Raw genomic sequence first — 11250 nt, 5'->3', positions numbered from 1 at the left:
GAGCACGTGACAGCTCCCCCCCTCAGCCGGGGGCCGGCTGAGCTCACGTGACCGGCCCCCTTTAGAATTCGCCGCGGGAGAACCGGCTCCGGGGGTGAAATGGTTGCCATAGAAACGGGGGCTCTACCCCGCCGCCTCTTCTTCTTCCTCCTCCTCGCCCTGTGGCTGCTGGCGGTGGCCGCCGAGGGATCGCCCGCAGGTTTGCGCAGAGCTTGGCCTCTCCCATCGGGAGGGGAGGGGAGAGGAGAGGGCAGACTTTAAAAAAAAATTTAAAATAAAATAAAAATTGGACTACAACTCCTATTATCCCCCAGCCAGTAGGGTCCCCGATCCTAGGAGATGCAGTTCCCCAAAAGCACCTTTTGCAGTGGGTGGGGGTCGTTGGACCAGAAGGAGACTCTGGCTGGGTAGCATGCTTCCCACCACTGAATAGCATCATCGTCTCTTAGGCTTGAAAGTGCCACGAGATTTATTGTTTATTTTACTGCAACAGGTACAGACTTAACACAAGCACCCTGTTAATCAATAACATTTTTTTACAACACCCCCCCATCCCCAAGCTGCTATTTGCAAACTGGCTTTAAAAACATAACTGCTCTCCCACTTAAACTTGCAATGAAAATATACATTGCATTTCATGGTTTGCCTAACAATATAAACACTGGCCTAGGAAGCAAGGTAATTGCAGGAAGCGAAGGGAGTGAAATGCAATTTATATTTTGGGGTGGGGGAAAAAAGGTAAAAGACCACTCCTTAGTGTAAGGAGAGTGAGGAACTGAACTTGGTGTGTTTGCCCAGTTAAGTGTTGGCCTTTATTTGGCTGCTTTTACTTTAAGGGGAAAAAGGATATTGTCCTCTTAAACTTCACTCCAAGCTTTAAAAATGTACTTCTTTCCCTCAGGTGACAGAACACCCCAACCGGTTTTTCAAGAGAAGTATTTCGAGCAGTGGTTGGACCACTTCAATTTTGAAAGCTATGGCAACAAAACCTTTCCCCAGAGGTATCTCATCACAGGTACGCTGTCCGTTGGAAGCAAGGAGGGGGGGAGAAAGATGCATTGACTTATAGAACGTAAGATATCGTCTGGATCAGATCAAGGATCTTGTGAGAGCAGAGACCACATTTCTACAGAGGTCGACGTAGTGCCTCTGAAAATCCCCACCAGCTGCAAAGAAGTCCCAGGAGGTCTCTATGTTCCTCGGAGTCAGTGGTTCTTAACTTTTCGTATCTTTCTCACCAGTCATGTTGTCAAAGAACGGGAGACCCATCACCACCCTGCTTTCCTCCCAAATGGACATTGATAAGTTTTATGTAGCATTGGTTGCAGCCGCTGGACTGAGTTCTCATAAAGCGCTTCTGCTGTCTCTTTCATGCACAGATAAATTCTGGGAAAAGGGAAGGGGACCCGTCTTTTTCTACACCGGGAACGAAGGAGACGTGTGGGGCTTTGCTCAGAACTGCGGCTTCATCCTGGAGCTGGCCGAGGAGCAGAAGGCCTTGGTGGTCTTTGCCGAGCATGTGAGTGGTTTTGTCGACCTTGTATGGTCAAGGGCATCCTGTGGCCTCTTTGATGTGGGATACGTCGGCATGACATGTGTCCTGTGCTTCTTCTGTACCTGGTTTTGCAGAGGTATTATGGGAAGTCGCGTCCGTTCGGAGCTGCTTCGCTGGAAGGAAAAAACGCCGGGCTGCTGAGCGTTGAGCAAGCCCTTGCTGACTATGCTGGGCTCATCACCGAGCTGAAGAAGCAGTACGGAGCAAGGGACTCACCTGTCATCACTTTTGGAGGCAGGTGAGTTGTGTTTTTGGGGAATCAAAGGCCAAAAAGTTAGCGAGAGGGAACCCCTGGCTGTTCTCTTTCATCTGAGCAAGAAAGCAGCTCTGCGGAGTCTCTCCCCCTGGTAAGAACTACGGCCCACTTCTGTCCCTCTTTTTTCCCTCCCTGCAGTTATGGGGGAATGCTGAGCGCCTACATGAGAATGAAGTATCCCAACCTTGTAGTGGGCGCACTGGCGGCCAGTGCCCCTGTGCTGTCCGTGGCTGGGATCGGAGAGTCCAACCAATTCTTCAAGGACGTCACGGTGGTAAGTGGATGTTTTGGTTGGCTCTGTTGCCTCTTGGATGCCAGAAATCCCACGTTTCCCCCACTTGCCGCTGGTTTTCCTTCGGAGTTGTGGATAGCAACAAGATTTTCTTTTCAGGCAGCCATCCTCTCCTTTAACTGGCCGCTCTCGATCTACAAGAAAAGAGAGTTGGTGTTTGTATGGAAGAAGCTTCCTCCCCCACTTCCCTATTCCTTTGATCGATGCGCTGGTAAAATTAGCCCACTTCAGAATGCTGAGGGGGGGGAGGTTGATTGGCAAGTGTAAGTAAATTACAGTGGGGAAAGTGGCCATTTAGTGGATGAAATCAAAATAGCTGACGCAGGATCGTTTATATTCATCGGTGAGGCTGAGAAGTCACCCTGGCCTCCCTCCTTCCTTTGGTGGGTTTTCGTTGAAGGAGGGACTTGGCCTTTTTCTTTCAGGATTTTCAGAACTACAGCCCAGATTGTGCCCAGGCTGTGAGGGATGCGTTCCGGCAAATCAAAGACCTGCTCCTGGATGGAGGTAAAGTGCATGCACGCACACGTACACACCTCTGTTGCGAAGCACCCTTCTGAACAAGTGGGGTTTTGTGTTTGGAGCTCATGGGACTGCTCTTGTAGGCATCCTTCAGTCTCAGGAGACTACGGTAACGTGTTCTGAATAGAGGACTTGGAACAGGGTCTAGTTTGGCTGAGAAGGCCAATTCATGAGTGAACATCCCTTCCACATTGAGGACAAATCCAATCTGTCCCCTGTCCAGCTCCCCAGTTTTGCTGCTTTCGGGACTGCCTCTTTGCCTCAGCCTGCTGGACAAGGGTTGCTTCAAATTGGGAGAGGCCGTGATGCACCGCCTGCCTCCAGGCTGAACGCTCAGATGTCAAGGTTACCCATCTGTTGAGGTCCATTCCTAAGGCCTTCAGATGCTGCTTGCTTGCAGATGTCCTTGTGGTCTCCCTCTGGGGCAATTTCCTTGCACTCATTCTCCATACAGGAGATATTTTAATCTAGACTGCTCTAGATTAAAGCCATTGCTCTACTGCTTTATCTAGGAAAGTGACGTTCTGGAGGGTTCACAGAGGACCGTATTAAGAATCTTAATGCTGAGTCTGATAGCTTAAATGAGGACAAGAGGGAAGCTGTGGAACAGATGTCAGATTTCGCCTCCAGGGAGTTGAAACAAAAGCTACTCCTCATTTGAAGAAATCTTCCCAGTGCAATCGTGTGCATCCTTACCAAGAAGTAGACCTACTGGGTCCAAGGGGGCTGACTCCATGTTAAGTGTGTGTCTCTAGGGAGGGTAGACTTACAGACCTAAGTCCAAGGGGGACAGCCGCTGAGTGAGCACGACCTGGATCACGCTGTGTCTTTCCTTCCTTTTTTTGCTCCCACATCCAGCTTACGAGCAAATCGGCAGCAAGATGTCTACCTGCCAGAAGCTTTCCTCGGAAGCCGATGTCTATCAGCTCTTTGAATTTGTCCGGAACGCCTTCACCATGATCGCCATGATGGACTATCCTTACAAGAGTGATTTCATGGGCCACTTTCCAGCGAACCCTGTCAAGGTAGGAGGGTGGGAGAGCTCAGGTGCCTTCAGCTGTGTGTGTGTGTGTGTGTGTGTGTGTGTGTGTATGAAAAGCCCCCTCCCGGCTCCCCCCTCCAGGCCCCCACACCCTTGCCCACATTCAGCTCTTCACTGCTGCCTCAGGCACCCGTTCTCCCGAAGACCCTCCTACCAGTTTTGGGTTGCCCTTTGCATCCCCAAGAACCTAACCCAGCGGGGCCTCTGTGTGTGAACCCAGGTCGGCTGTGAACTGATTCTGGCAGACAAGGACCGGATCCGAGGCTTGGCGGCTCTGAGCGGTGAGTAGGAAGCCCGCATCAAAGGCTGCATCTCCTCCCCAGCTTTGGGTTTGACCCTAAGCTCACCCGTGTTTAACGATGATGGGGGCTGCTTCCCGATGATCTGTCAAAGGTTCTCAACCTTTAGCACTCCCGGTGTTTTGGGTTTCAAGCTTTAGGAAACCCCGCTCAGCCTGGAAGCGTTGAAGTCCAAAGCAGCAGGAGATGCCGAGGCCGAGAACTGCTGGGACTGTTGGTAGCGTCTAGATTTTCATTATAAGACTAGTGGGAGGAAAGCTGTGCCATGAAAATCACAATGGAGAGGGCCCAGAACAGCTTCCTTAAGAGGAAGAGAGAAGTGTGCAAAAAAACCCTTTCCCGATCCTTGGGAATTGGGGTTGAAAATGTCCGGTTCTGCTATACAGAATCCCGTTCTGCGCTGGAAGTCCAGAACGATTCCAGGGGTGCAAGTATTGCTTTAGTACCATTTCACAAACAGCCATAAACTTGTGGTTTTTAAACAAGAAACAGCTTCAGAAGAGGGACTGGGAACAAGGATGATGGCTCAAGTCCCCTCTCACGTGGTCCCCCCTCGTGCTCAACGGCAGCTTTTCCCAGGAGCAATTTACACCCAGCTGGTCTGAAAACTGATAGTTAAAATACATTGGCTACGTACGTCCCCATCAGATGCCTTGGCTGGTGCTTGAAGCCTCCCTCCCTCCTGAGGGAACGTGCGTGCTGGTGATGAAGAGGTTGAGGGTGGACGTCTTCTTGATGGTGACTGAAGCCTCTTCCCTCTCCTCCTGCTGTTCACCCGTGATCCAGCAGGGCAGCCGCGTGAAGCAGGAGGCGTGGTCTGCCAAGGCCACCGGAAGGGAGCCCGCCTTCTCCCACACCTTCTCGCCCGGGTCGCAGATGAAGACGCCGTCCTCTTTCGTCCTCCGTTGCAGGGCTCCCCCGCCTGTGATGTACATTTGCAGCCGGTGAACGGCAAGGCCAAACTGGCAGAGGTCAAAGGCCGAGAGGTGGAGCAGGGCCCACTGATCAGTGGCCGGGCAGTAGAACTCGGTCTGGTTGACAGGGACCCACTCCCCAGCCTGGAAAGGAATCAACAGCACAGACGGTCAGCGGGCCGAATCCAGCCCTTGTTCGATGAAGCTCAGCAGCCTTCAAAAGTCAAGTTGCCTAAGGAGCGAGCCCCTTGTATGAAAACGGGATGGGGGAAAGGAGCTTGGTTGCTAGAATCGAGAGGATCTCATAGACTACAGAGACCCTGAACAGTTGGCCTGCGGCCATCGTTTTTGTCTTGAAGACTATCCAAATTCCAACCTACGTTTGTCAGAGCCCTTCCGCCGACACAGAAGATTCGGTCCCCGACGGTTGCCATCCCGTGGTCGCACCGGGCAAAGGTCATCGGCCGGTTCTTGATCCACCGGCGCAGGCGAGAGAGGTAGCTGTATGTCTCGCATGTGGTCTTGCTGGCTGAGAAACCCCCTGATGCAAAACAGGAAGAAAAAGAGGGCGGGCAGGGTCAGATCTGCGCGCTTGCCTTCTTGGGGGTCTTTTCCCTAGATGCTACGAAGTAAAGGAATGGAAAGTATCGCATGTGCCACTAAGCTAAAAGTTCCCATGATGAAAAATCAGGTGGTGGTCGTGAAAATAAAAGTTGGGGAAAATCCAACAGCCCAAAGACCGGATGCCGGCTCTGCGGTGACCAACGGGCAGAACCAAAACGTACCTGCTGGTTTTAGCTTACAGCCCTCTCTGCTTCTAAGACTTAAGGCACGCATTTCAGTCTTTTAAGGGATGCGGAGGGAAATCTGTGAGAAAGCTAGGAAGCCAGTAAATGATGGTGTCACGGGGAAGGGGAGAGCCCTCGGCGGGAGCCAAAAGTGCCAGATTGGGCGGTAGATGTCAGCGGCTGTTGATGGGCTAGGAGTGGGTGCACCTGGCGGCCCACTCTGCAAGGCGGGAGGTGGTGGTAAAAGTGTTCTCCCCCAACAAGGCAGCCTCTAGGCCAGGTGGAAGCGGCTCCCTCACCTGCCACGTAGAGGATCCCCTTGTGGCTGGCCCCCGCATGGTCAGCCACGGGCGCAGGGAAGGGCGGGAGGGTCCTCCATTCGTTGTCCACGGGCTGGTACTCCTCCGCTGTGTCCGTGAGGGTCCCCAACAGCGCTCCTCCCCCCACGGCCACCAGGCGGTCGTTCAGCGCCCCCGCGTGGAAGCGCGTCCGTCGTCCCTGCATGCTTGCTACTTGCAGCCAAGCGTTCTGCCGAGGATCGAACCGGAACACCTGAACCCGGGAGAGTGAAGGGTGTGTGTGTTAAGGATTGTCATGCAGCAGAATTTATTTAAAGAGGAAGCAGATTCCTTGGCGAGAAATCTGTTCCTCTTCTCTCCCCCCCCCCCCAGCCCTGTGCCTTTGATACCAAAAATGGCTAACTCTACATGGGCTGTAGTAATAGTGTACTGAACCCCTTTCAAGTGAGGGTCGGCTTGTGCACGTCCTAGCCACTGTGGACTTCTCTTAAAAGGTTTGCCATGGTGCTCACCTTGTTGGAAGGGCACTGTCCTGTAGGATCAAACCTCTCCTGGCCGCCCAGCACAAAGACAAAGTCTCGGAGCACAGCCACGCAGTGGTTGTACACCGGCCCGTGGAGCTTCCCAATCCTCTTCCACGAACGGCCACTCGGATCGGCCGCCCAGACGTCGTCACGGAGGGCGTTGTCTGCGGACCTGCCGCCGAGGACGAGCAAGGAATCTGCGCCGGCACGGACCTGCGTCCTCTCACTTTGAAGTACCGGCTGCGCGTACGGCTGGGAGTGATAATCCAAGGCCTCCAGAAGGTACCGCCGGCAAGCAGGGTCCGTCTTCATGAGAGACACGTTCTGTACAAACTTCTGCAGATCTCGGAGGGGTATAAGGGGAAACCGGATATGTTGCAAGACAGCAGCTGCGTCCTTCAAGCGTGTGCTGTCGTGGTGCAGCCAGCACACTCCTGCGTGGAACAGCTCCCGCTCCGTCAGATTTCCGACCTCAGCCCCATCTAGGATCTGGCACAGAGTCGCCTCGTCTAGCTCTCTCAGCCGGGCCGAATCTGCCAGGATTTCGCTGCCGTGCCTCCTGACGCAGCGCAACGCTTTCTCCACCAGCTCTTTGGGCCCGAGACGCCTGGAGACGTGGAGGATCTCCAGGCAGCTGCGCGGATTCAAGCCATCCTCCAGAAACCGGAAGCAGAGGGTCATCACCTCCCGAACGAGCAGCCCCTCGGCCGCCCTGAAGGTCTCCTCAAGCGTCGGGAGAGTCAGCTCCAGTCGGTTGGAGTAGAGGAAAGAGAGGACATTACGCAGACCCCGCGCCGTGACGCCAACCAGCTTGACTGGAGCGTCGGGGCCCGCGCCGTCGCCCTCGAGGAAGCGCATCTTGCAGTAGCTGCTGGCTGCAGCCAAGACGGCCTTGTGCGCCGGGAAAGAGACCTGCTCCGCTTCCAGGGTCACGTCACAGAGCACGTTCTGTGAGCGCAGGCTCTCGAGTCCTTCCAGGAGCCTCGGTAGGTAGGTGTCGGAGGCAAGACTCTGGCCCTGGGGCCAAACCGGGTCGCCCAGGGACATCCTTCCAGATGCAAGTGCGTGGTAGTCCTGGGGGCGGTGGTGGTGTTTCAAGCTCACCACGAGTGTCAGGGACTCCCTTTCAAGTCTAGAGGCATTGCTGTTGAATTTGGAAACGGAGTTTTTCCAGCCGCCACCACTAGCTGGACTGGACGGGTTTGTGTTTGGCCTGCTGTGTTTCTTCTTTCCCCCGGGCAACTAGGGAGAGCAGATCAGCTGATGTGTCATTTCCAAGACACCCCCGTCCTCCCCGGGGCCTATTCATGTCCACAACCGGTGCAAGTGCCTGCTCAGCTTCCCGGTCACGCTTGAAGGGGGTTTGTGGCACGGCCAGGTCACAAGCCCGGGCTTGCCTCTTGTTCTTTCAGAATCCTCGTTGCCTCGGGAGCCGAGGATTCTGACGGTGTCGGTGCCGAGACAGGCTGGATTAGGTTATGAGCAGCAGCTAGGGGGCAGCACAGGAAGGATCGGACTTGGCTTTCAGCTCTAGTGTCAAAAGAATTTGCAAAAAGATATGGCTTTTTATACCTTACAGCTCCTGCAACCCTTTCCCCAGCCATCGCGGCCACTGGGGGATTTTCGGAGGGGGTGGTGGCTTTTTAAATCAGTGATGGGATTTGTATTCCAAGATCCCAGTGGAGGGATCCGGGCTTGTGAGATGGAACAAACCCATCATCCTGCTCTCCTGCTCCTTGCGCTGTCTTTGAAGTCAGCCGTTCCTTTCTCGTTCCTTTCTGGAGAAACAGGCTGGCTGTCAGTACCGAAATCACCCGTGTCCCTCTCTGCTTTGTTTGCCTAGGATTGTTCTACAACGCCACAGGGGCGGCTCCGTGTTTTGACATCTACAAGCAGTACCGGAAGTGTGCCGACCCGACCGGCTGTGGTACCGGCTTGGACGCGGAGGCGTGGGATTATCAGGTCTGTTTTTGGGATTGGGGGGAGAAGGATGGGATTTAATCAGAGCAGCCCTTTGGGCCATTAAGAGTGCTGTGGCATCAGGTAGCAGGGAGTGGCTTAAGATATGTGCTGCATGAAGAAGCTCAGAGCTGGTGGGGCTTCACCGCTTAGGGGCTATGAATCTTTATGGAGTCCCCTTCTCCTGCTCCTCGGTGGAACCTCCCTCTGCTGCAGCATCCAGACAGACTCCAAGAGACAGAACATTAGATCCACGTGAAGGAGACAGAGCCTCACCTCTCTGTGGCAACCGAGACCCTTCCTCCTGCGTTTTTTCCAGGCTTGCACCGAGATCAACTTGACGTTCGATAGCAACAACGTGACCGACATGTTCCCAGAAATCCCCTTCCCCGAGGCTGCCCGCGAGGATTACTGTTTCCGCAGATGGGGGGTTCGCCCCCGGCCATCGTGGCTGCGGACCAGCTTCTGGGGGGACGGTGAGCCGTGGTGTCTCTTTTCTTGGTTTGCGCTCTCTCTTGGAGCGGGGACCACAGCTGGCTAGTAGCCCGGAGCCCTCCGAGCCAATCCTGGCCAACTCCTTGGTCCGGATCCGGAGGGCAGAGAAGGGCTTTGAAGAAAGAACAAGGCCAGTCAGCCTGGCAATTCTGCACTCATTTTCCAGCTGCACCTGAAAAATTCTGCACTCATTTTCCAGCTGGCCATTGAGGCGTTTTCTGTCCAGCTCAGACGATCATCCAACTCTTTTTTTTATGTTGTCAGATCTGGCGGCTGCAAGCAACATCATCTTTTCCAACGGAGACCTGGATCCCTGGGCTGGTGGAGGGGTAAGGTTTCTCAACCGATGCGTGCCGAGAGGCCCTTGCTCCTGGCCTGTTCACTAGACCCTTTCTCATCGCCCAGCTTCCATGCAGCAGTCCCCAAACTTTTTGGGGCTGCAGACTGGCTGTGGGGAGTGAGCTCCATGCACGGGGGGGCGGGGGCACATCATGCTCATGTGATGTGTGTGTTGTGCTCGTATGCATGTGTGCGAGTGCAACACACCTGCTGTGCGGGGGATGGAGATCCGTATTTGCGGCCCAGTTCTGGCAAGCCCATGAACCGGCACCAGGCTGCGGACTGGGGGTTGACGACCCCTGCTTTAAAGGGCTTCTGAAAATTCAACTTTCCGACATGTCTTGGCAGGTTAGAAAGAACCTGAGCCCCTCGGTGATTGCCATCATGATTAAAGGAGGCGCCCATCACTTGGACCTCCGGTAGGTATCATAGAAATCAGGAGGGGCAGGAGAGGCAGGGCTAACCCCCTGTGGGGGGTGGGGCTGAGATTGAAGGGTGCAAAGGAACAGATCCCTTCCCTGCCTCCAGAGAGGCCAGGATTCTTTTCTTCTCCACAAGAATGCTAAACACACCTTTATCATCTTCGCCTCCTTCTTTTCCCATGTAAAGATACTGCAGCATTTCAGCAGGTAGCTGGATAGCTAAGAGAGCCTCCGTGTTCAGAGGCAGGCTACCTTGGAGCACCATGTGTTGCGGGCAGACATTTTGAAGAAGAGGAAAGGCTGTCACTTGGGTGTCATTTTTGTGTGTGTGTGTTTCCCACTGTGGGGAACAGGGCACCCACCTGCACGTCCCTTTCTATCTGGAGTCCAGCAACGCTCCTCTTCTTAAGGGCTGAGCCTCCTGCCTTATCATCACTCCCATCTCCTCCAGCAAGACCAGATCTCTTAGACTGCAGATCCCCTCGCTTCTCGATTCCAAAACGTGACCTCTTCTCTGAGTTGGGGTGGTTGCTCGCCTGTAAAGGAGGGGGTGACCTTCGCAAACCCCCCACCCCCACCCGCTATGCATGCACTCCATACAGCCTGATGTTTCCACAGTGGCTCCAACCCAGCAGATCCGCCCTCGGCCATAGAGGCTCGCCTGCAAGAAGCACAGATCATCCTTGGCTGGGTAAGATCCACCCGCACCAAGAAAGGCTCCCCGGGAACTCTCCAGGGAAGGATTCCCCATCACCATCCAGCCAGCCTTTAACAAGACGCACCAGTGCCAGCGTTTTTGTGCCTAAACTAGCCGGATGTCCCACCGTCTGCCCGCCATGAGAACTGGGTCGTGTCCTGTCCAGGCAGTGACGCTTCTGTGAGTCCCAGTGAAAATAAAAACTGGAAAAGACCTTCTTGAAAGCTGCCTCCTGCTTGGTGTGGGTTTTCTGAGGGGTTGCGAAAACAAGCAGCCCCTTTGGCTTGCTAGAGTCTGGGGTTACAGCTCTTGTCTTTACAGAGATCAGCGTTCCCGGGTCATAAAAGGCAGACGCCTAGAATACTGATGAGAAACAAACAATAACAAAACGCACAAGGTCATAGCTTATCATTCAAGTTAAACTAAAGTGGGAAAAGAGGTGAAAAATCATTCTGAAGAGAGAGACCCGTCAATACCACTTGGCATTTGGGCCCTGGCTCAGCCTTGGGGGAGTTTTTCATCAGAATCGGGAAGAATAAATCTAGGGTGCTTACCCCCCACCCAGAAGGCACCGCTTTTATGGTATTCACAAGGGGCCAAAATGGTGTTCTTAGCCACAGCTGTCGGTCTGGAGGGATCTCGGCTCTGCTTGGACGGGAGACCATAGGGATCTCCAGGTTGGCCTAGGAAGAAATCCAGTGGCTGCTGGCTGGGCGGACCCAGAGGTATCTCTCATTGCTCTTAAAAAAGTGAGCCAGTCATCTCTCCCCAGTAGGCTGAGGCCAGGCCAAGGGGAGGGCTTTACTCTTGCACTGCCAGCATCTTGAGTTAAGCAAATGACTCCTGC

General features: G+C 54.1%; 2 protein-coding genes across 3 annotated transcripts; one reads left to right on the top strand and one right to left on the bottom strand.

The window, feature by feature from the left end:
* The first annotated feature begins 30 nt into the window (after positions 1-30).
* Positions 31-10627, top strand: DPP7 (dipeptidyl peptidase 7). Its single transcript, XM_020793394.3, has 13 exons — positions 31-199; positions 902-1015; positions 1380-1519; positions 1630-1793; positions 1950-2085; positions 2529-2610; positions 3484-3650; positions 3888-3948; positions 8335-8453; positions 8770-8926; positions 9210-9274; positions 9633-9703; positions 10325-10627. Exons 1-13 carry the CDS (start codon positions 100-102, stop codon positions 10476-10478), a joined length of 1530 nt encoding a protein of 509 aa, XP_020649053.3. The 5' UTR covers positions 31-99; the 3' UTR covers positions 10479-10627.
* Positions 2104-7722, bottom strand: LOC110078850 (kelch-like protein 9). 2 transcript variants are annotated; one of them, XM_020793393.3, is made up of 5 exons: positions 6480-7722; positions 5968-6220; positions 5261-5421; positions 4604-5024; positions 2104-2237 (listed from the first exon to the last, which is right to left on the bottom strand). In XM_020793393.3, exons 1-4 carry the CDS (start codon positions 7536-7538, stop codon positions 4611-4613), a joined length of 1887 nt encoding a protein of 628 aa, XP_020649052.3. In that variant the 5' UTR covers positions 7539-7722; the 3' UTR covers positions 2104-2237; positions 4604-4610. The 2 variants fall into 2 exon arrangements, with proteins under 2 accessions (XP_020649052.3, XP_078238785.1); XM_078382659.1 differs by lacking the exon at positions 2104-2237 and having other exon boundaries at positions 4384-5024; positions 6480-7680.
* Positions 10628-11250: the final 623 nt, after the last annotated feature.

Source organism: Pogona vitticeps, chromosome ZW-PAR (assembly GCF_051106095.1).
Source record: "Pogona vitticeps strain Pit_001003342236 chromosome ZW-PAR, PviZW2.1, whole genome shotgun sequence".
NCBI classification, from domain to species: Eukaryota; Metazoa; Chordata; class Lepidosauria; order Squamata; family Agamidae; genus Pogona; species Pogona vitticeps.
This window is presented reverse-complemented; position numbering and strand designations above follow the sequence as displayed.